At 37.9% G+C, this 25607-nt stretch overlaps 1 protein-coding gene and 1 long non-coding RNA gene across 6 annotated transcripts in view; one reads left to right on the top strand and one right to left on the bottom strand.

The window, feature by feature from the left end:
- DCAF1 (DDB1 and CUL4 associated factor 1) overlaps positions 1–19897 on the bottom strand; it is a 44368-nt gene extending 24471 nt beyond the window's left edge. For 2 of the 5 annotated variants that reach the window (XR_015695917.1, XM_087709226.1), the window contains exons 1-11: positions 19789–19897; positions 11737–11854; positions 10240–10316; positions 8295–8368; positions 7103–7216; positions 5678–5815; positions 4749–5222; positions 3951–4052; positions 2552–2710; positions 1591–1767; positions 844–1053 (exon numbers count right to left, since the gene is read on the bottom strand). Coding sequence is in view for 4 of the 5 variants with exons in the window: in XM_087709226.1 (XP_087565352.1) it covers positions 844–1053; positions 1591–1767; positions 2552–2710; positions 3951–4052; positions 4749–5222; positions 5678–5815; positions 7103–7216; positions 8295–8368; positions 10240–10316; positions 11737–11846 (1635 nt within the window). In the remaining variant the exon portion in view is untranslated. Of the gene's footprint in view, positions 1–843; positions 1054–1590; positions 1768–2551; positions 2711–3950; positions 4053–4748; positions 5223–5677; positions 5816–7102; positions 7217–8294; positions 8369–10239; positions 10317–11736; positions 11855–12002; positions 12140–13696; positions 13871–19788 lie in introns of those variants that run through there. The other 3 variants (XM_087709227.1, XM_087709228.1, XM_087709229.1) reach the window with 3 other exon arrangements.
- On the top strand, positions 831–25285 carry LOC148048016 (uncharacterized). Its single transcript, XR_015695918.1, has 3 exons — positions 831–961; positions 6701–6794; positions 25217–25285. It is a non-coding gene; the product is annotated as an uncharacterized LOC148048016 (long non-coding RNA).
- The last annotated feature ends 322 nt before the right edge of the window (positions 25286–25607 follow it).

Below are 25607 nucleotides of genomic sequence, written 5' to 3'. Positions count from 1 at the left end.
GTGGGAGGGAGGGGGGAGAAGCACAGTGTATCAGGAGAAGACTCTATGGAAAGGGGAGGGTTTTCCAGTTGTCTCCACAATTGATAGGGCTTTCGGTTATGACAGGTAGAGGCAAAAGTATGCCGCACTAGGAGGAGACTCTATGGTGGGGGAACTGAACTTCCAGTCAGCTCCAGAATTGAACAGGGAGCTTCTGGTTAGGACCTTTGTGGCTCCCGGTGTTTTCTTTTCTGTGGGAAACGGATCCAAATGGCTCTTTGAGTGTTTAAGTTTGCTGACCCCTGGTCTATGAGATGCCAAATACAATCACAGTAAGGACCTTGTATTCCCAGAAGTGATATCAGTTGCTATATTAGATGTACAGGTAGTCCTTGATTTACAGCAGTTCATTTAGTAAACGTTCAAAGTTACAACGGCACTGGAAAAGTGACTTAAGACCGCTTTTCACACATATGACCATTGCAGAATCCCGATAGACACGTGATCAAAATTCAGACACTTGGCAACTGACTCATATTTATGATAGTTGCCGTGTCCCAGGGTCATTTGATCCCCTTTGGTCACCTTCTGACAAGCAAAGTCAATGGTTAAGCCAAATCACTTAACAACCGGGTTACTAACTTATCAACTGCAGTGATTCACTTCACAACTATGGCAACAAAGATCATAAAATGGGGCAAAATACATTTTAAAAATGTTTCACTTAGCAACAAAAAATTTGGGCTCAACTGTGGTCGTAAGTCGAGGATTACCTGTAGTTGAAAACACTTTTTTATATCTCTCTTTGTTCGCTAGAAAAGGCAAGAGCTAGTGGTTTATTACTTCCAGCAATTTACTGCCCACCTTATATGGAGGCTGTGGATGGACCAGAATTCCACCTTCCGTGCGTTGAAGTGACTGCTTCACTTGCTCTACTTTGATGGCAAGATGTGCTTCAAAATACCTGCGCATGGCCATGCAAGTATGTTTTCCAGTCTGACGGCTAGCAAAGATCTCATCGTCACTTAGCAGCGCACCTTGGGTTTGCAAATTTAAGATATCAAGAGTGCTAATCTAAAATGAAGAAGAAGAAAAAAACAGGCTTACTACAGTTTTATTTTTAATATCTAAAGATTCATTGTTACATCAGTTAGCAAGTTCATTTAGCCACCTCTCCTGCTTCTTAGTTTGCTGGTTATTTGGTTCAAATTTTTGCATAACCAACCTAAGGAATCCTTCTAAAACCATAAGGTGCTCATTTGCAGGTATGAATATTCACTGTCCAAAGTATCACATAAACTATCTAAATGGAATACATGTAAGTTGGTTTTGGACAGAAAGCCACATTTGCCTTTGAGAACAGGGTGGCTAAATGGAGATTCCAGCATATAGATTATTATTGTTTGGTGGAAACTTTTGAAGGAGCTCTTAAAGCCTCAATCAAGACTCTCAGAAACTGTACACAACCTTAAGTTTCTGTTTAACACAAAGCAGAGTCAAGCTGAAAGGCCAGTCCTGTAATGACACTCAACTTTGCCATCCAAAAAAAAGGAGGCAGCAGTTATGATGAAGTACTTAAGAAAAGCCAAACACAACAGTTTTAAGACTTACCAAGTTAACTAGGCGCCGTAAGCCATCATGCCTATCAAACAGCTCTAAAACTGCACGGAACGAGAAACAAATAGAAAAGAACATGGTAGCATGGCAGCAGCCTGATGCGTGAGAGCATTCCATCAACCACAAGGTGTAGTTCACAACATCTGATAGCACGTGGGGATGCATGCATACCTACAGAACAAGAAAACACTGTGATCGTTTGTACTTTTAGTAATGGGAACAATATGTAGACAAATCCACCAGCAAGTGCTGTGATGAAAGGGATAGCATCTATTGTTCAATTTTAATTACAAGGATGACACACAGCCTACAATCTTTTGGAGCCCTTGAATTCAACAAAGTTAAAAATGAACATTCATGATATAAATACAGAATACATCCAAATTCCAAAACACTACTACAAAAAATAAATAAGTGGTTAACATGAACACAGGATATCTATGCTTGGAAGATAAATAATTGAAACCAACAATCAAAACCAAAACAACACACCACAGAATTCTAATTAAAAAAACATCAAAAGCTGTGCAATCCTTTCTTTAGAACTAGTGGATACACCTTGCTGTAATAGAGTCGGATAAAATCCATGTTATATTACATGAATAAGTGTGTGCCTTAACTATTGCTGTCTTCGAGTACAGAGACTCTGCAATATTCATTTTCAAGCCAAATTTTAAAATGTATAATGTGTCTCCCCTGCTGAAATTAACAGGATACTCTATACAAGCAAAAAAACTCACCTTTCAATAAAGATATGTTTCTAATTGATGACTTGTTCTGAACTTCAGCAGTTTACTAGTAACTATTATCCTGTTATAAGCTATCACACAAGTACGCTCAAAATTTATGCTGGATTTCCCAAAAGGTGACGATAGCTGGAATAGTCTAGTCCCCACTTGAAATAGGCAAGCCCTTTTCAAAGCGAATGGCCTCTGGTGGCAGGATGTGCTCTTACCCTTTCCATGGCATCCTGATTGTAAGACAAATAGTATAAACACATGGAGACACCTGTGGCTGCCATAGAAGGGCGAGGAATCTCCAGTAGCTTCTGTACTCCTCCGTGAGCAACAAACTCCGTTGCAAACTTGTTGTGGAGCAGCAGAGATGCCAAATACTGCAGACGAATGCATAAAATCAGTCAATTATAAGGCAAGACAGGGAAATTACAATTAACCTAGCAAAGCTTTCCACTACAAATGAAATATTCTTTCTTGTGTCCTGTGAAAAATGGAGAAGAATAAGATTTCACTCCATTGCTCTCTTTAAGAAAAACTGTGATTGAAATAAGAACAGATTCCAATTCAAATGCCTTGGTAAAGTTTATATAGGTAATGTTCTGTCGCCAAGCATTCCATAATTATTACATAATTGTCCATATTTAAATATACAGGGTTTTTTTGAGGATCGGTATATGTCAGTCTTCTGGTAACTACCAAAATTTAAAATGCTTTTCCCAAGCACAAATTTCACAATATTCTCTTCAGCAAGATGGACTGAACTGAAATCAGCAAGAATTCCAGAAAGAGCTTTCAGTTTAAAATCAGTATCTATGTGTATGAACATTTTTTTCTTCGGAGTTCTGTATCTGTATTAACTTATAATGAGTTTAATGATTATTAACTCATTGTGATCTGTATATTTTGAGTAGAAGACTCATGATCTATTGCAAATCAGAAACGTTCAGTTAGCAATTTGTTTTTAAATTAGTTTGCAAGCTGCTTTGTTAGTGAAATGAATTTATACACCAAGGAAAAAAGAAAAGAACAGTCAAATCTTCTGGATACCATGCAGTCTATACTGCATAGCAAAGAGGTTTACAGAGTGAAAGAATACTTCTCCTACACACACAAGAGGATTAGGGGTAAATCCCAAGTAAGAGGTTCCCAAGAAAACAGATTCTGACACCCACAAGCCATACTAGGAGGCAGGAGAAGGTGAGAGGATCAAGGCAGGTTCTGAGAGGGGAGGTTTAGAATATCCAGTCTTTCTGTTCAACATTTCAAAATTTATAATATGCATAAGAACTCTGTGAGTCTTGACATCACTAAAACACCTTTTGTCTTTAATCTGGAGTACTGTATAGCTCTTAAAATATAGATCTGGAAAATAACAGAAATAAGGGGTAAATATTTCCCCTTATTAAGTAAGTATTCAGAGCTGATGCTCTTTCTATACCAGTTGTCAGTCAGTACCAGTCCAACTTCTTCCAGACTAGTACCTCAGTATCCATAATTTTCCTTCCAAACAGCAATGGCAATACTTGGCTAGAGTAAGCATCCAATTAGATTACACTGATATTGGGCCACAAGGCCTCTTGTGTTTCTGAACAAACAGTTCATAATGCTACTGCTTACCTTTAGGGCTTCAAAAGTAAGCAGTACATCATTGGTCCGTTTCAAATCAATATAGAACATCATCAAATCTCTTGATCCAAGTTGCATGAAGATAGGCAGCAACTGTTGGAGGAAATGTACAACATACTCTAAGAAGGTCATCTTAAATATTTTCTTTCTCCTAAATCTACAAGAAGCCAGATGCAAAGTATGGTTGACCAAGATTTCTACTATGTCACGGATGTCAAACTCACCGCATCAGGTTGATGTAACGTGACATGCCGCAACGTTTTTTTCCTTTACAGAGCTGGGGTGGGTGTGGCCTGTGTGTGAAGCATCCGGCCTACGGGCCACCAATTTGACACCCCTGTGCTACATAATCTAGAGGATGCCACTTACTATGCAGCTAACCATTCCCTCTTATGTATTTTTAGATTAAAATATGTAGCTGGGAGGGAAGGGGAGTAAGAATGTTGTTCTGGTATATTACTTCAGTATTTCTTTCCAACACATGCATTCTTTATAATATGATTTATTTTTCTTTATAATAAAGAAATCTGCATAATATGGGTATCTTTATTTATAATAAAGGGGTATTATAATATGATCAAAATATTAACATCCTGTTGTAAGGCAAGCACATAACAAAGCACAATTAATTGGAAAGACAGTTCCAAAGATTATCTTTTGCTCTTTGCAGAATGCCTCTGCGTAAGAACATACCTTGAACGTAACAGATTATGATTCTCCATAATAAAGTGTAATTTCTTCCCAAAAGAAATGCAATTATCATGTATCCTTCTGCTTTTTTAAACCTACCTCTTGATACTCCCCTAGAGGAGTCAGATACTGCAGAATCAGTCTTTGCTCTATGGCGGGGGTCAAGGGATACAGGTTATAATTTGTGCCAATCACCCAAGGAGACATCTCAGACCAGCTGCTATTAGACAGTTCAACAAACATCCTTTCTGGTTCAGAAGAGAAGCCGAGTTTTTGTTTTGCTTTTCGGAAATTCTCTTTTTCGTGTTGCTTCCCTGATTTTTTTGCAGCAGAATTTACCCGACTACTTGTCTTGTGATTTGAGTCAAGGTTAAATGAAATATCCATGTCCCCCGTCACTTCCTCCTGCTCACCATCCACAGCCATCTCCCCATAATCCATGTCCACAGCTTCTTCATCTAGAGGCAGCAAGGGGTCGGATGGCACTTTTCGAGGACTAGGACGCTTATTTTCATGCTTTGTGTTGGTTTCAATGACTTGCAGTTCTCGCAAACGTTGAAGGACAAATGCCACCTTTCATAAAGAGTTGAACATGCATCATTTTAACACGGTTCTGCTACACCAAAATCAGTTTGCCCAAAGAAACTCAAAGCTATTATTATTATGCCCTTCACTTTCCAAAAAGGAAACACATAGAAGAGGAGCAAAAAAAACCAACAACCCGGTGTTAATTTCAAACGTTCAATATTTAAATACACCAGTTTTGCAAACTTAAGGTCGCATATTATTATTCTAATACTGTAAGGAAGGACAGGAAACTGGAGTCAGGGAAAAGTTATCTTGCAAAACCAAACATGCTGATATATGAATCTATTTTCTCCACTTGCAAAGAAGAACATTTCTAAAATTTGCTGTAGAATAGTAACATGCAACCATTGCTGCAGTTTTTCTACATTCATTGTGATAATACTCCAGGGGCTAAATGTTCAATACTTGTCTACAATATGTTATGGATATTTCCTGTTTACCAATAGGGAATTTTCATCTCTATAGTTGGCAGCAATATCTTGATTCTCCATGGCACCTCCAAGCAATCCAGTTGCGAATGTCCTTAAAGGCTGATCAGCTTCTCGTGCCCATTTGAAGAGATTCTCAACAATGCCTTCCTAGAATTAGGGGGTGGGAAGGACAGGACAAGAGAGGTGTATATAGGCAAGTTAATTTTTTCACAGCTTACATTCCAATACAACATCTACTCACATATAAGTCCCATACTCTATACTGGGCTTTGTTCCAAAAAGAAACTTTTCAGATTAAAAAAGCAGATGAAGTTGTTGATACGATCAACATTTAAAGTAATAAGTTCACATCCTGAATGATTTTTTTAAGCATTTTCTTTGATTTTTTTACATGGTAAGATTTCCTACTAAGGACAAGCACTTTTTAAACTGGACAACAACATAATTTTTCATCAAAGTTGTTGCCATCAAGCATGAAAAAATTTCTGGCAATACATAGGAGCTTTTATATAGTTCTTCTCCATGTTGGCATGTAATTCAGAAACTCAGTGCAAAAATAATTCAATTCTGGCTACTAACTGCAAACTGTATCGGGGACTGTATGGTCACATACAGATCACACAAAAGGCCCACTGAATGCATTCAGGTGCCAGGTAAAGCCAAAAATTCTTCGTCATAATATCAACTGCACTAACTCATTCATTCCTACCTGTTCCTCCCTTCATAAAAACCAACAAATAAAAAAAAAAGGAATGTTTAGCATATTGTGTCTGATTGCAGCCATTCCATAACTGCTGAAAAGCAACTGAAACACTAATCCTAGCAACTCTTGGCAAATCAATACCATTCAATAAAAACAACCTTTCTATTTGCCTTGACATCTGCAAACATCAAGTCTCGGAGAATGTAAGAAATATTGAACTATTTTATATGTATGAATTTAAATGTCTATAAATATGAACATAAATAAGAAAAAAAGATAACTATTTTATTATTTATTTATTTGGCTTATTTATTAACACTCCCTCTCAGGGAGGGGGCTCTGGGCAGTTTATATCTCTCTACAGTATATATGGAATGAGGGCAACTGACGCTTGTTGTGGGGCATCCCAAGGGAATATTTAAGGTACAGGATTTTATTGTTCTTACAGTTTTATGGTTATTTTATAGATATTGGTTTTATTGTTGCTGTAAGCTGCCCAGAATTACTTAAGAAGGGTGGCCATGCAAATGAACAGAATTTTAGCCTTCAAAATAAAGGTAGCTATCACTTAGAATCAATTAATTGGTATTATATATATTGCCTGACTGTGGCAGAAGCAATGTTTTCAGCCACCTGGAATTCATTCTTACCAGCCTCCCAAAACTGTCAGAGCAAAGTCTACTAAGATCTGCACCATGTTGCTTCTAGGTCTATCTTCCTATCTCCCATACCTTCTCCTGAAAGACAACAGCAGTTTCCAGCCCAGGCATAATGTCCAACAGGAGTCGGCAGGCAGCTGTGTTCAGTGGAGGTTCTCTGCTTGTCATGACATAAGCATTTACCAGCTAAAAGAAAAATTGGGGGGTTATTTCTGAAAGAAAGAAAAAGTTACATGTCAGATCTGAATGCCTTTCTATTTAAAGGAAAAATGCCAGTCCAGCAGAGGCTGCATTTTGAAGGGAGGGAGGGATGGAGGGGTGAGGGAGGGAGGGAGGGAGGGAGGGAGGGAGGGAAGGAAGGAAGGAAGGAAGGAAGGAAGGAAGGAAGGAAGGAAGGAAGGAAGGAAGGAAGGAAGGAAGGAAGGAAGGATCTGAATTGAATTTCTCCTACAATGTTTATTAATAGGATCACTGACTCTCTGGAGTCAATAGTTTCAGGACAAGATATGCTGGGGAAAAGTTAAATTTGAAAAAATCAGTTTTATTTCACGAGCCAAAAACCACCCACAGAAAAAAAAGTTTTCAAATCTATATTATGCTTTATTACTATTATCATTTTTTAAAAAATGGAATTGTTTAGGTTCCTCCATTAGCATTGTAAAAGTCTTGATAGCCTTAAATTACATAGAAGGAAAAGATAAGATTACAATGCAATTTTAAGAGCATTTACTTAATATTTAAGTACACTTAATTCAACTGTGCACACTTATGTCCACTTCTGCACAGGATTCTGCTGCACATATTACATCTTTAAGTATAGCAACCTATCCAGGCATTTGAATTCTTCAATACATTAGTCTTTATCAGTTTTTGCAAAATATACGGTTCAAAATTAGAGCTTTAGTCCATTTGTCATTGTACATAAATTCTTTCAGTTTTTCTGGAGTCTACTTCAATTTCAATAACCACCTTGAATTTGTAATTTTCTGAAAAATACAATGGAGGCAAAGGGCTCTTTGGTAGACAGAGATAAGACAGACAGAGTTAATAAGGAAAAGACTCGTTTTATACTGCTTGCATCATGATTTGAATAAATAAGACTTAGGCAAATTTTATACAAAGTTTTGGAAATTACATTCCTCTTTCAAATCTAAAACAAAACGAACCCGTTAGCACACCTTTTGCATCTTGACTAAAAAAATTAAGTAACAAGCTACCAGTTGCCAAGCAGAAATCTATACATAAATTCAAAGGGCAAACCCACTGCATTCATGAAATCATCATTCTTGAAAAGAATCCTCAGCAAGTGTCCAAGCATACATTTTGGGTCTGCTCGACCTGTAAAACAAACAGGCAACAGTATCCATTAATAGACCACACACTCACTAGCAAACCTAAGTAGAAACAATGCAGAGAAAACAAAACAAACATGTAAAACAACACATTAGCTAACTGAAGTTAAGTATGATTAATTGAATATCTTGGCAATTCAAAAATTTCCACCCACAAATCAATGGAAGAGAAATATTGGCACTGAATTTAAGTAAAAAAAATTGTATTGACAAATTTATGTAAAATTATATTTTAATTTTATAAACCTATAAACAAGCCGTCTAATCTTAACTGTTGGCCAATAATTCTTAAGTAGCTTATTTTAATGAAAAGTCCAGTCTGTAGCTCGGGTGTAGGATGAGAATGGAGGTTCATTCTCTGAGTTTGTGGGTTGGTTTCCAAACGTTTTGTTACCAGGCTAGGTAACACCTTTAGTGGAATTTAGGGAATGTCAGTGTTAGTGTTCTTCTATTTATAAGGGGTTTGTGTGATCAGTAGCTCTTGTGATAGGAAGGTCACATCAGGTGAAGCTCTTATGCTGGGTCTTGTGAGGGATTGTGACTTTATTGAAGCCTGGCATTCCACAAGTAATTCCATCAACAGACACAATGATCTACAACCAGCCTACGAACCCCTGAGAATTCAAATCAACTGCAAAACCAAACACCGACAGCACCAACATTCAACCAGCCAACAACTCCAATCAGCACTTCAACTCCCAATGACCCTCACCTGATGTGACCCACACATGAACCCCTCACTACTCATCACTAGACCTTCACTTGATATGACTCTCCCATCACCAGACCTACTGACCACACAAAGCCCTCATAAGCAGAAGGACACCAACATTGACATCCCCTAAATTACACCGAAGCTGTTAACTAGCCTGGTAATGAAACGTTTGGAAACCAACCCACAAGTTTGAAGAACAAACCTCCACTCCCACAAATATTGATTATTCAATATTTATAACACACATAAGAACAAGTTATTTTGGGGTATGTGAAAAAATTACAATACAGTTGTACAATCACGGTCTATATCTTAAATTATAGAAAAACATTTATATTAGTTGAAAAACCATCTATTTGTTTGGTAAAAACAGGTCTTTCACATTTTTTTTGTTCCAGGCCTCCCATATAACATTTAAAGTAAGTTACAATGTATTTTTAATTTGTATAAAGATATGTCTCTGGAATATTTTAAGAAGCAAGAATTACAGAAACTCCAAAAAGCAATTTAGTTGCAGGCTGTTGTTAACATAATTATTATGTTGATTTAATGAAATCACCTACAATGAGACCAGATTATTTGAGGGGCTACCTTCCCCTGCGAGTATCAAAGTCAATGGGGAAGCTGGCAGGAGAGGTCACAAATTATAAGATGTCTTGCTTAATTAACAGTGATTCACTTAAAGACTACAGCAAAAACAAAGGTTATAAAATCAAGTGTGGTCATGTAATGCCTTGCTTAATAACCGCAGCTTAATAATAAATATTTTAGTCTTAATTGTGGTTGTAAGTTGAGGACTATCTGTATGAATCATGTCTTGATGTCTTAATGTGGTGTCCAAGTAATATCAGTTAATTTATATGGATTGTTTAAAGGTAGTAAGCCATAATTTTACATATTTTTTGTCTTAATCTCTGCAACTGTGGTTGAAAACATATGAAATGTGCCTGGTGTTTATTTATGGTTTTCTTTCTTAGCCCCATTTTTTAATTTAAAAAAAAAACTCTACCAATTCTCTAGTTAATTCAGAGAGATACAAAAGAGAAGCACTGTGATACTTTGCTCCTTGGTAGAATTCTGATAGAAAAAATATGGTTTAAGGTGATGTATAAAGAAAGATAAATTCTTTCTTCTCAGTTTACCGGGATGCCTATCATCAAATGGATCTGGATCTCGTTTGCGATACTCTTCTGTTTCCTTTTCAATCAATTCTGACATTCTAGAAACAGAAAAAAACACAACCAATTTGTATTTCTCTTTAACATTTCAATTGTTAAAATTAGAAAACCATGATTAACCAAGATTTTAATTGGACTACATAAGATCAAAACATTACAGGCAGTCCTTGTTGAAATGACCATTTGAAGTTACAATGGTGCTGAACAGGGATGTACTTGTACTTATGGACACTGCAACATTTGCATGATTACATGATTTGAGCTCTTGGCAATGGCACAGAGTTACATGATTTGAGCTCTTGGCAATGGCACAGAGTTGCTTGATGGCGAGATGGGTTGCATACAAATTTCATTAATTATTACAGTTGCAGTGCATTGCAGTCACATAACTGCAATTTGAGACTTCCACTTCCATCTTCTGACAAGCAGAGTCAATGGGGAAGTCAATAGGTCCTAAAGGGCAATCATGTGACTGCAGGATATTGCATATGTGCAGGATTCACCTAACAATGGTAACTGGGAGTGCCACAACTGCTATTGTAAGCTAAGATAGTCAAGTGACATCTACCTTTATGATCACTATCTATATTTAACAACATTTCAGCAAAAAGAGGCAAACACTATGCTCTCTAATTAATTCATCCATCTAAAAACATGCTTGAAATGTCCATGATCTACATAATTTCTCCATATTGTTGAAAGTTTAATAATGTCATCTTTGCTACTTATGGAAGTGATAAGGTAGGAACTGTGAGGCTTTGAGGCAATTCTCAAGCCAAAGACAGCCATCATGTAAACATACAATAAACGTACAACTTCACAATTTCCAAATACTATCCTACATCTTCATTAATTTGAAAAAGTGGAAGGAAGAAGTCACTCATTTAAATCCTAAGGCTATAAGAGAATTTACATCTTCTAACTGCTGTGGGTAATCAACTCATGAGTATGGTTTTATTCTTGTTTCTGACACAATTTGTCACTCAAACAAGCTGAGTCTGAGTCTTCTGCTGTATAATCAAAGAAATAATTTTAGCTATGAAGTGTAAAAAATCTGGTATTTGCTGCCAAATCTTGGACAGGGGAGGTTGATAGCTAATGTTACTAGGAGCAGGAAAAGTAAAGAGCAGGAAAACCAGTCCATTGCTTTTCTGTTATTTTCTGTTACTTTCACACTGCTCAAAGCTTGTGTATTAGACTATAATATGCAAATCATTTGGTAGGGCTGTTTCAAGACTGCCTGAGGTCTTCAGACCATGAAATTTCCGTGCTCAGAAGATACTTTTGCATAACCAGAAAATTGATACCTGCCTTATCAAATGATGTGCACAAGCTTAGTAAACAGAATATAAAAATGAAATTATATAAAAGTTTACCTGTGACTAAGCCCTATTGAGATTTGCTTCTGAATGGTGTCATTTCCACAACATATTCCATATAATTATACTTGATCACACCTACCGGGTAAGAATGGGAACCATGTCTTGTCCACTGCCATGATCTTTCTCCCATTGCTCTAGCAAAGCAGTGAGCTCAGCCTTGGAATCTACAAGCTCACAACATGAAGTCATGACTCACTCTAAACAAAAGAGAGAAGCAATTAAGATGAGATAAAAACATCCTCAATTCTTATTGCATTCATTTTCACACACACAAAAAAAACATTAGATTTCAAAATCCACCAACTTTTTATAAAAACAATTGAAAATGGGGAAGTTAAGACATACATTTTAAAAATATCTTTGTATGCACTAATCACGAAGATCTTCAGCTTGTTTATGTTTTTTAAAGCAGTATTCTCTTCTATAATAAGCAGTTGACACCATATGCCAACATTTCCAAATGAGGTGCCACTCAAGATGAAACCAAGACAATAACTGTGTTTAATGTTATTTACATGAACTAAAATACAAAGCAGCTAATATGATTACCCTCCAATCATATTTGTAATCAGTTCCCTTTCTCCCATATTAAAAAATTACAACTAATTACAGCTTTTAGGAGTCATGGCCGTGATTTCTAATCCCAATGTGTCAGATTATAAAATTTTGGCTTATAAACTACACTCGCTTTCATTCCATCACTCAAAAACAAAGGGTTAATAGTTCTTTTTAATCTCTTCAATCTACCCTCAACTCTCAATTCTCTCAGAACAAAAGATTTTAGAAATTTTCTCCACTGAACATGAATGAAGTAAGTGAAATCAGCCCACAGCAAGTTATCTGGGGACCAAGGAAAATATTTTTCCTCTGGAACGTAAATATTTTGCCCAACACAGGAAGGGTAAACCGGACAAAGAGATAGTAACCCATTAGAGCACACGCTAATTTGGACAGATAGATAAGGATGGCTCTATCTTTGTAAATGTTTTATTTTCGAAAAAAAGTATTTCAACAGAAAGGCACCAGAATTCAAAAATTTTCTCAGCTCCATCAAATGAGAAAATAGGTTTAAGGTTTAATGGATTAAATATATCTATACTCCACATAGTTAAATATTATCCATGCAACCAAATAAAGGAAGTTGTAAACATAAGAGTAATTAATTTAACAAATCTCCCTTTGTTTTGATTGACAAAGCTCAAAAAAAAATCCAAAACAGAGATCCAAGTCAGACCTTTTGTTTGGGGTTGAAAATGATATTTAGTTGGATGAAAGCCAGTGTTAAGTATGATGACCTGCATCCCAGATTTTGATTCCCAAAAGCTCCATCCACAACTTCCAAAGCCATGTAAGAACTCAGCCCTTCCTTTTCTGGACAAATTGGCAGTGGAATCAAATTCTGGCAGGGCTCATTTTAAGTATATAAGGGAATAAAGCAGTGGTGGGTTGCTCTTACCATCGCTACCGGTAGGCTGATCGCAGACTGTTCATGCACGTGCCAGACGTGCACTGCGCACGCCTGCGCAATCCACCACTCCTGTAAAAACCAGCTGCTTGTTAGGGCTCGTGCTGGCACTGCACACTGTACACGTGTGCGCAGTGTGCCTTTTGGCATAAATACAGCTATAGAGCGCAGGCAGGCAGGTGAGCCAAACCAGCCACCGTACCGGTATGCTCTCTACTGCTCCAGGCTGCTGCCGGTACAGCCGTACTGGGCTGTACCCGCAGCAAACCACCACTGGAATAAAGAAAAGAATAAGGAATCCATCCAATACCAAACTGTCAGCTAGCACTCAGCACTACTCAGGAGTAGCTTTTTTTTTTTTCATTAGGAAGGTTCAAACAAATTAATGTATCATTTTAGGGGATTGTGACACCACAAAATCTGAGAATCCTAATCTAACCCTTTGTGCTTCTACGGTGCCTTAACCAGATGACACTGGAAAGCCCTCAAGTAACATAGTATATAGTCTTTCTCAGCAATTGCTACTGAGACATAAATTGCCTCCAATATTGAAATTAACATACATCCATTATACCTCTTGACAGCTTTAGCCTTCCCAAAAGCCTGCAATCTCCTTCAAAATGATCCAGGTTGGTAACTATTTTTTCATCAACCACATATTTCTAGGTAGAAAAGAATGGTGATGAATAACTTGGCAAGAGATCTGATGAAACATAATAAAGTAGCTGTAAGAACATACAACCCAAGCCTCAGAAATATATGATGTGTCACAAGGAAATAGAGGGAATTTTAATTTATAAGATTTGATCACTGGAACAACATAAACATTTAATGAATCATCTTATTGTTTCTTCTAAAAATATTCATACGCATACATCATTTTCAAAATATGTTTGTAAAGGGATTCACTTAAATTGCAAATTTAAGGAATTTCTCACCCATATGACTGATATGTATGTTCCTCATTCTTGGGTCCTCTACCAGAGCCTGAGAGTTTGAGGGTTCTGCATAGTATCTTAACCACTCTTAGTATTAACTCTTTTAGACAAAGAAATCTAATGTTGTTTCTGGGATCTGTTGGAGCCACAGCATCTAATGGTGGTAGGACTTTTTCCTTAATTTCCACAGCCTCTCTAATTTTTTCTTCAGGCCTTAGTACTTCTCCAGCTTCCTCTTCTCCTTGATGTTGCTGTCATTTCACACCACTACATCTATCATCACTGCCATCTTCTGATCTTTGTCTACTACCATGATGTCTGGTTGCTTGGCCAATGCCTGCTTATCTCTTTGGCTCTGAAAGTCCCACAAGATCTTAGCCCTGATATTCTCTACAGTCCTATGTGGAATCTCCCATCTGGACTTGGGAGGCTGCTTCTGTACACAATGCCCACTACTTGGTTGTGTTGTTCAGTGAATGCTATTTCTGCCTGCATCTCGGAATCTGTCTCTGAGGCCTCTCTGAATAATCTGCACCACAGGTCCTGTCTAGTGTGGTAGACCCTTGCTTCTATGGATCTGGTGCGGAATGCCTATTCTTGTGTTGCTGTGATCAGTGTCTTTTAGTGCAGCCCCTTCCAGCCACTGTTAGAATTTCCCAGTGTCAACTACCTCAGGTATCTGTCAATGGTACATCCTATGTAGGGTCTTTCTTGGCTTGCTATCAGTGTTGGGTTCCGGATCCCGCTTCAACCGGTACGGTTGGAACGGGCCCGGCGTCACCCACATGAACACACATGACGCGGGCATGCATCGTACCTGCTTGCAATGCCTCCGCAAGCCTCCACGAAGCTCCAGCTGCTTAGTGGAGCGTTGGGCAGGCACTGTACGTGCTATGCACGTGCGTGGAAGCGCCAAAGGCCTAAAGGACAGGTAAGGAGCTCGGGCGTGCGGGTGGGCCCTCCGGAGCACTGGACCGGACCGGTCAGACTTCGGTACGCCTGTACTGCCTGCAACCCACCACTGCTTGCTATGGCTTTTTCCTCTATTTGATCTTCCTCCCATGTCTGCTACTGACTCGGGAATTCTCTCTGCAACTCATCTCTGAGTGCCATTTTACTGTTGTACTCCTGCAAACTCTGGGTTTCATCCAGGACAATGGCCTTGACACTCACCAGACCCCACCCACCCTCTTTCCAGTTGGTATACAGTCTCTGGGCTTTGGACTTGGGGTGGAAACTTTCATAAATTGTGAAAGAGTTTCTAGGTTTTCACATTGGTAGCGTCCATATCTTTCTTTGACCAGCTCATATGCAGCAGGTTATCTGATGATGGCAGGGCTTTGGCCTGATGGTGAAAAACTTGATCTTCCTAGCTCTTAGGGACCTAACTTATCCTTCAGAGGTAGTTGGATATTGTTGTCTTCCTTGCTTTCTCATCATGATTTCCATGAAACTGGGATATCTAGGCACTTGTGGCTGGTCTATATATTTCTTATGTGGACCAATGGTAGTTTCAACCCAACAGTTTTAACTATCTTCTTTCTCTTGACTACCATTTGGCCAGATTCCTTCAGTCTGAATAAACAGTCCAATGTCCTCACTTAGATGATCACCTTAGCATATGCCATACTTGATAGCCACTTGTGTCAACTGCCTCAAGTTGAATTCTAATGTTGTCTTTTATAGTCCCATTGAATTCTTGTGAAAGGTCCTTAGTGTTTGTTGACTTTATACAGCATCAAATATTCACAGATCCATATGTGTGGCATTGAGTCATAGGCTTTCCAGTAATCAATACAGGCACAGTGTTCAGATTAATCTGTCTTGAGTGACTACCTATGAACCATTGGAGTTTTGAGCCGCTGATGTTGTTCTCAATGTGTGTGCATGCACACACAGTGATCTAGATAATGAACCTTGTTGTAAACTATAACTATTTGCTTTTGATCTCTGCAGAAGAATTCTTTGCTTCTCCAACTAAAGCATTCATTTTCTTTCCAAGAACCTGCTTAATTATCCTTTCTTTCCAACACACAACAGATTTGAAAGTAGGAAGTAAATCCAATTACTACATAATATTGGCCCATAGATATAATAATTTTGGTTACATTATTTGTTTGTACTGTATGTAATTAAAGTATCTGATCTAACTGAAAATGTACACTATGCAGATTATTTTTAGGCAGAACTCTTCCAAAAATCATAACAAGAACAAAGTTTCAAATGTACTGTACAACAAAATTATCACACACCCATAAATACAAATATAAATATAAAGCCTGTACAGGTAGTCCTTGAGTAACAGCAGTTCGTTTAGTGACTGTTCAAAGTTACTAAAGCACTGAAAAAAGTGACATGACTGTTTTTCACTTATGATGGTTATAGCATCCCCAAGGTCATGTGATCAAAATTCAGATGCTTGCCAAATCGGTTTCCTGTTTATGATGGTTGTAGTTTCCCAGGGTCATGTGATCACCTTTTGCGACCTTTTGACAATCAAAGTCAATGGAGAAGGCAGATTCATTTAACAACCAAGTTACTAACTTAAAAACTGCAGTGATTCACTTAACTGACCCAGGAAAGGTAGTAAAATGGAGCAAAACTCAAATGTCTGGCTTAGCAACATAAATTCTGGGCTCAATTATGGTCATAAGTCAAGGACTACCTGTATAACACAATATTTTGACCAAGCTATTACATAACTAGCAAGCTTTATATGTACATTCCTTTATTCAGTATATCTGCCAGTATAAAATGAAGTAAAGTATCACAAGTTATTATTCATTGCTGGAGAAGGAAACCTAGCAAGGTACTTAAACACTAACAAATAGCATTTCTAAAAAAATATTGCTACAATAGCAAAGCACTGCACCAAACTGAAGAAGGCTCCACTTATGCGACCTAACAAGATGAAATTGCCAATCACTGATACTCAAACTGTATTATTTCAAGCATTCAATTCATTTTGCTCAAAAGAATTTTGCCAATCAAGGACATTGTAATGAAATGCTTACACTAATAATTGAAAGTAAATATTTGCATCTGAAAATGGTCCAAACAGTCACACTCCAGCATCAATCCAGTGGTCAGCAACCCCTAACATAACCATGGATTATTCAGCCCTTATTATAACATTTCCTGTACATAATCATAAACATTTAGCTAATGTCACAGGATGTGTGCGATAGGAAGGTAATACAATACATTCCATTTTGTGACATTCTACTATGGGCAAAAGACTCAACTTAAAACTAATCAAACAAATGAAAGCAGCACTGGGTTTCAATATTTCGCACTGAAGACCAAATACTGTATACTTAATACAGGAGAAAGTGATCTGTGTTCCCTATGACTTGTTTTTCTTTTTTAATTTAGGGCAAATCAGACTACACCACAATATCAGCAAGGGAATAAACACCTAATGGATAGCCATTAGAAGGCAGAAATAGAAAATAAGAGAGATCTTAATGAGTTGGCCGTCCAGTCAAAGAGTTTAGCAGCAAGTGTCACTACAATGCCCTACAGTACTTCAAATCTCTGTAAATCTATTCATTCAAAATCTGCACTTCCCTCCAGGGAATGGTTGGGTGGTAATAAGTAGACCCCCCAAAACACCCAGAAGGATAGAGAAGCCAATGGGAAAAGGTTACAGGATAAATGAAAAGACTTTGCGATAAATCTGACCCACAAGATATAGGCTTCCGATTCACCATCATTTACTTGTATGCTATTTTCCCAATTCTCCAATTATATTTTCACACAAAGCTATTGATTCTATGAAAAGGATAATGTAAATGGTACAAATTGGGGGGGAGGGGTTGTCTATAAATCAAGAACTGACTTTAGAGGACAAATTTAATTGGGGCAAGAAAGAGAAGGAAGGTGGGAAGAGCAGAAGATGAAAGTTCACTTCCATATGCTACTGTTATAGATGTATGACTGAAGGTGCCATTTAGTCAACTAGGGACAACAAAATTAAAAAAAAACCTCTTAACACCATTTGACACAGGCTACCTCTGATAAATTAGATGTAAGGGCGTTTAAGTTTTTTTTTTAATGCATCTCTCTCAAACATTAAGCATTTAATATTACCAAATAGATAGGGATTGTTGCAACAATTCTCAATGAACTACCGGTATGAAGAAAAAATCAAAAGGAATTTACCAGAGGGCAATCCCAGATACAGGGCCACCATCAGCAGTGTAAAGCTGGCATTTAGACAAAAATTCTAGCCAAAACCAGCATAATTTTCTTCTGGATAACAGAATTACTCTTATTCATTTATACAGAACAGGAAGGCAAATAAACCTATGAATACAGAATTGGAAAGTGCTAAACCAATGAACTGAGTAGTTTAACCTCCAGCAAAAGAGGCCCTAAGGGCTGCAATTCATTCCATGACCTCAGCAATCTTGACAGTAGTTTGATTTTTATCCCACCTTTATCATTGTTATAAATAACCCAAGGCAATGAACATACCTAAACACTTCCTCCTCCTCCTCTCTTTCCTTCAACAACCACCCTGTGAGGTAGACTGGCCCAATGTCACCCAGCTGGCTTTCATGCCTAAGGTGGAACTAGAACTCAGAATTCCCTGCTTTCTAGGCCAACTGCTTAATCCTTACTTCTCCATACCCACCAATTTGGTCCATGATAACGAAAGCATACAAGAAATCAACCATTCTGTTTCTAGGAAGAGTCCACTATCACAGACTAGAGCATGGGGCCTTCCCAGTGTCAATTTGCACCATGTGGTAGGGCTGCTTTGAATTCCCCTCCTCATACATGTAATAAACAGGAGGGGAGGGTTGCAGGTGACTATTCTTCAGCAAGAAAAATGAATTTTGCACATGCTGGGGTGGGTTTTTTAATCTATTGTTTTTCTTTCAGGATTACATTCCGATATCAAAAACTCCTGAAGCTATAGCCTAAGTCAAAATACGTTCAAGCCCAGAGAAAAACGGTGAAGAAGGGTGGCAGGGGAGAGACAATCCTCTGTCAGGCAAACTCTTTCTGGAGATTTTACAGGAAAGCTACAGAGCAGCACACTGCTTCTAGTCCTCAGGGCTGATAGCTAAGGGGACTGAAGAAAAGGAAAACCAGAGGGTAAAACAAAGACAAAACTAAACTGGGTTCCAAAGAGGGAAGCAAGCCAGCCCAGCAAGAGAGGGAAAAAACAGAAAACACTACAGCACAACCAGCTTTCCAAAGTCTGGTAGCTTTTCCCTTAAGCCCTTCCTCCATTGTAGGGATGGTGATTTACAGGGAGGGTATCCAAGGTGAAGGCTTCGGTTTCAACACAGAACTATCCTCATTCGGAAACAAACTCCCTGGTGGGTCCCTGGGGCTTCTTCACACTGGACTGCACCCATGTAGTTTCTGACGTGCATTTCTTCTCCCGCGCCTGCAAAGGGGCACAAACTCCTTTCTTTCTAAACCGACCAGAAGTACCAGGCAGGAGGAGGAAGCGGGCTAACCACCCGCCCGCCTTTTACCACCTCGGTTCAATGCAGCGGAGACGGGCCAGGTTCGCCCGCTTCCTCTCCTTCGCCAGCCAGCCCGCCTCCTTCCCAGTCCCGCGACTGCTGAGGGGCCACCTGGAAACACATGGGAAGCGCCGCTCGGCTTTCAGAACAGCCTCGGCGGGGTCCGCACGGCGAGCCCGGCCTGCGCCTGTCACCATCCCCGTTTGCCGGCCTGCTTCTCCTTTCGCCCAGCTCCTACGTACCTGCCCCTTCGCTCGAGCCCCCGCCGCTGCCGCCGCTACCCTCTCGGCCTCCTCCCGGCCCCACGCACCGCGGCCCGGCGGCTGCTAGCACTATGGCGGGCACACACTTTGCTCGTCACCGCGGCAAAGCCTCGTCGCCCGTCGCCCTCCCCCCTCCCTCCCAGCCCCATGCGCTGTTCGGCCCAGCGCCGGAGAGATATTGGGCGGCGCGCGCACAGGCCCCAGGGAAATGTAGTCCGAGGAGTGCGCCTGCGCGCCCTGTTCGCCATTCCATGTTCTCCCTTCCGCAAAGGTCTTTGGGAATCGTAGTCTCTGCTTTCTGAAGCGTTTCTGTTTTCCTCCGCGGGGGGAGTCGCTGGCTTCCTCTACGCCGCGGGAAAAGCGCGAAATGGCTGTTTTAGTGAGCCTACGATCCCCACAGGTTCGTAGTCGTAAGGAGACCCTGCTGTGAAAGCTTTTCGATGGCATGAGAAATAATTTTTAAAACCACAAGGACTTGTATAGGCTGAAAAGTGTTTACCTTCAATAAATCCCAAGTTGGATGAGAGCCTCAAAAACTGCATAAAATTTAATAATAATGTTTAATAATTTTATTTAGTTTGTCAAACATGTAAAAAAAAAAACAGGTATAAGTATTAACATAAATATGAATACAGTAAATGGGTACGAATTGGATAGGGACGATAGGCACGCTGGTGTGCTTATGTACAACTTCTCAGCATGCATATGGCATGAATTTGCTGAACTACTTTGATTATATTTGCAATTCTTAATACACATAAGCAAAGGTTATTGATCTCGATTGAACTGACTTCTTGGTAAATAATATGCAGACTTTTATCTTACATCAAAAAAGTAAATTCAGCTCCCTAAAGGCTGCTTATTGAATTTAATTTGGCATCGTGACAGAAAAACAGTAATTCTCGATTTATACTACCACAGTTGAGACCAGAATTTCTGTTGCTAAAGAGTCTGTGAATTGAGTCACCCCAATTTTACAAACTTTTTGCCATGTCTGTGAAATATTGCCGTTGTTAAGTGAATTGTGGTTGTTAAGCGAATCTAGCTTCCCCCATTGACTTTGCTTGTTGGAAGCCAGTTGGAAAAGTCGCAGATTGTGATCATGTGACTCTGGGATACTCAACTGTAAATCGCATAAATTGCAATTCCAAAGTGATTGCAGGGGATGCTGCAAACAGCTGTAAGTACTAGTAACTTTTTTTCAGTGCCATTGTGACTTTGAACAGTCATTAAGCAAACAGTCCTAAGTGAAGAACCACTAGATAAACTCTTATCTATGCTGCAACATTGTGTTGCAGTTCAATATTTCTTCAGGTTCATAACTATTGCAAATAGTTATAGCAGTAACTTTGTACTGTTATATCTGAAATTCCTCACACTTCAAAAGAATGAGGATTCAAAAGGCGGTGCATTCCTCTTATAAAAAGTTACAGTATCGAGTTGTCCAGCATCAATCATTCTCCTAGTCCTAGTGGATGTTTTAGCATTATATCACACAATAGATAGTTTATTGCTTCCTTTCACATTGTTGCTATACGGTCTAATCCCTATCACTTTTTGGCTGGAAAAAAATCCCTTAGTGTTTAGTGATGATTAAATCGAATTTCTACTCTATGTAGTATTGAGTTGTAACAAAATCTTCCAAGCAGGTATAGCATTTTAAGACAACAACATCTTTTAAAACTGGAGTAATATATGAAATTGCTACTGCATGTTCAGGCTTTTAGATCAAAGATTATATCATGCATGATCCTGGATAAGCCATCATAGCTTCAGGTAATCCTTTCTATCTGTCAGTTTCAGAACCCACCACCTTCCTTTATCATTACAATCCTGGATTGCTTTAAACATTACATGTATTATGTGAAACAAGAATCAAGAAATTACTTATTTGTTTATATATCATAGTACCAAAACATCGCGAATTTGTGCCACCACCACCCACCACCCATTTTAGACTGTAACTTCTGTTACCGACAATACCACTATTAACCAGCCTAATGATATGACTACTTTGGGAATAAAAGAATATATTGTTTATTTGTTTGTTTTGCAACATTTATATACCACCCCAGTAAATACAGACTTTGATCTATATTATTTACAGAATTAAAACCATAAATTCCAATAAGTCATAAAATGTTAATGAGTAACAATAATAATATTAATTACTGCAAAAAAAAACCATTGGTCACTTGGTCATTATCTTCAGACATAGTCCCATATATACCATATTGCAGTAGTCCAGAAGAACAGTTTTTATACCTATTGGTTGAACAAGGGGGCACTCAAGTCACAGATCAGCTCCTTCATGGTCAATATTAGATAGAAATTTTTTTTTATGAAGGAGCAGCTACTCCACCTGGCCAGAGTTAGCCTATATCTCTATCTCTCTATCCAGTCTCTGTGGGTATGCAAGACACCAATTCAAGACTTCCACAACATTTCCAGCCTATCCTGAGGTGGCAATGTACCACCAATATGCTTTATCCCAAGCTAATGATTGATCACCTATTTCATATAGATGCCAAAGTAGATTAGAAAAGGATCAAATCCTGTGATTGAAGCAACCAAGGACTTAATCACTCTCTCCACATAACTACCAACTGGAATTTTCTATCCAGTGCCCTTAATTCTCAACACTTCCAGGAAACCCAGAAGGACACAAGATGTGCATAAATTTAATAGGTGGCAGACCTTGTACGGTACTATGAAGACTTTATCTACTCCTTTAAGTACCACAAGATGCACAATGTATAGTGGAATACATCACCTCTGTCACCTCACTTAATTCTGCCCAATTTGTATCCAAATCAGAGCAAATACAAATGATTTATTTACAAATAAGCATGCAAAATTATCCGGAAAGCCTTCAGGCATCTTTTGACATCCTGAATAGAGCCATTAGTCAAGAATCTGTGGATGCAATAAACATGAGGTACTGTTCTTCACTCTTCGTCCCTTGAGATACACCAGATCAGAAAACAGAAACTGCAAGGATTACCAGGGTACTAACCATGTTTCCCTGAAAATAAGATTGGGTCTTATATTAATTTTTGCTCCAAAGATGCACTAGGGCTTATTTTCCAGTTAGTCCTTATTTTGGGGAAAATATGGTACTAAATGCATCCATTGGCTGCCAATCTTAACAGGCTTATTTTGGGGTAGGGCGTATATTATGAGCATTCTGCAAAATCATGCTAGGACTTATTTTCCAGCTGGGTCCTAGTTTTTGGAAAAACACTGCTGTAAAGTGTAACAGAATATTAAAAGCCAACCCTATGACTCCTTATACCAAGTAGAATAAGACAGGTGTCAATCCTTCAAGGTACATTAGTTCATAATGATTATTAGAATTGTACTTTGTTGTTGGAAGATATAGTAACATAATATTGAAAACTTCTGCTCCCTCTTATACTAACTCAAATCAAGACTGTGTTATCTTATGTTTCCTTCTCATCCCTCTTACCTCTGTTGGTTAATTTCATCTTTACTTAATAGTTCTTGCATTCCTTCTTCAAAGTTATTTTTGTACTCTTGTACATTGGAATAATTTGAGTTTCTTTCTCACACTTTCCCTTTTACCAAGACTGTCATTTTTTCTCTCTTAATTATTCCTGCATTCCTTTGTCTAGGTTTTGTCCACATAACATTATATTCTCCAACAGTTCTAGAAGCATTTTCTCAGTTGGTGCTAAATGATTATCAGAATCACTTCCAATAGCAAGATGCAACAAATCTCAGTGTCTCCATCCTCCCTATATCTCAGACATTTCAAATCAGTAAGAATAAAAAGGAGCAACAGAAATATATCTATTGATCAAAATGGCATTTATCTCCACCATAAGATAAAATAATAGAAGGGGATATAGTAGTTTTTGAGAGAAAGAATCAAAGGGTGCAGAGAAAAGATGAGGCAATCAGTTTTCCATGAATAAAAAGGGGAGCACCTTAATTTTTATGTACTAATGTTAATCTATAAATCAGTTTCCTAACAATCCTACATAAAAATTACATATACAAACACATACACAAAACCTCTGCAAGATATTATTTGGAAGTTTTTTTGTGATGAGGTAGCTTCCAGGACTTGCAAACATTTTCTGTCTTCCTTGGCTTTCCAGTTATATGCAAAAAAAAAATTCAAATCAAACCACATTAATCCTTTATATGGCAATAAGGCAACAGTGTAGATGTTCTCCCTTGTCCCTACTTTTCATTCTATCAGTTGTGTAACTGTTCCCGTAGTTAGTCCATAAAATAACATTTCATTGTATTAGGTTACATTCTGGTTTAAAAAGCTTTAGCTGGTGTCTTGAATGAGCAGGAAAACATGGTATAGATGTAATTAATAAATGTACAGGAAGATGGGTGAAGCTTTTTTTAACTTTAGAATTGAAGACTTCATGCAAACTTGAAGGGAAAAAGTACAGCTTACTACAGCAATATTCTAGAGTTTCAATAAGTTTTAGAACTTGAATTATTATTTCATCTTTCTTTGCTCTAATATTTGTGCACAGTAGTTTTACTCACTTTAAAGTAGGTAAATGAACTTCTTAGCTTATTATCTTCAGTACTCAATCTGCACAGTTCATTTGGAATTATGCTATCATTCCCAAAGTTCATGTCAATTGAAAAATTATCACCATGTATCACTAAGGTCCTTAGTATCTGTTAAATGAACACGATTCCAAATATCTGATTTTTTTTTAGAAAAAAAAATCCATCCCAATTTCTGCAGAAAAAATGTCAACAGATGCATGATAAAACAGAAAATCTGATTAAAGATTTGAAGAATATGTACTTTAAAGAGATCTCATTATTCTTCTCTAGTATTACCTAAGAAGGCTTTTGTTGAGAATTTTAGTTAGTCACCTTATACAAGTAAACTGATCACTTCCATAGCAGAAATCTGAGATTTACCTTATGCAGCAAAAGTGGATTCTGAAAAATCAAGGAGTATCTGCTACTAATACATTTTATTAATAATACAAAAACACAGAAGATTGTACCATCATATATTTGTAGTATATGATTACTACTTGTAATTTGTAATATATGATGACTACATGTAATTTCTTATTCACTTCACATTTCTATAATCTTAGAAAGCAAAATTCATTTTTGTTGTTAGAACAGTTTCTCAAGATGGTAGGTTTCATTTGCTTTTGGAACAGAACAGCTTCTTTGGAGTTGTTGTCTTTTCTTTCAAGCACAAATCTAAAAAAAAATCTATATAGTCCTGTGTGACAAAATGTAGCCAGAATGTGGATGGAATGAACAAATCATGAAGGGGGTGCTTTGCAGACAAGATTAACTAAATTACTAAATTAACTTTGAAATGTGTGAAAGTTTTATAGGACTATTTTCAAAATATTTCACAGAAAAATTCTATTTACCTTTACAGAAACATCTGATGATTCATGTTGATGATTTTGGCTCAACAATGACTCAATGGTCCAAATGGTTTTTTTTTTAGTGGTAAGTGTATTTGCTTCATTGGATGAATCATCTGGTACAACCACTTTTTCTTCTTTAACAGTGTGTTTTATCATCAGATTCCATTCTGATGTCATAAACCAGACAGGTATTCCCATTAAAGCACTTTTTTTCTTTATTTGCCCTAGACAAAGTGATATGTTATGGGTAGACATTATATGTATCACAGTAGATGTATTATGCGGGAGGATTTCTTAAAATCTTACGTTATGTGGAAATGAGATTTAGAGTATTTTTAGTTGAATTTACCAAATAATTTCTTCTGCACACTCTCACTAATTCTATAAAAGCTATGTTAT

Source organism: Thamnophis sirtalis, unplaced genomic scaffold (genome assembly GCF_051295495.1).
Source record: "Thamnophis sirtalis isolate CommonGarterSnake01/CBP01778 unplaced genomic scaffold, rThaSir2_p1.2 scaffold_3, whole genome shotgun sequence".
NCBI classification, from domain to species: domain Eukaryota; kingdom Metazoa; phylum Chordata; class Lepidosauria; order Squamata; family Natricidae; genus Thamnophis; species Thamnophis sirtalis.
Note: the sequence above shows the minus strand (reverse complement) of the source record. Positions and strands in the feature narration are given on the sequence as shown.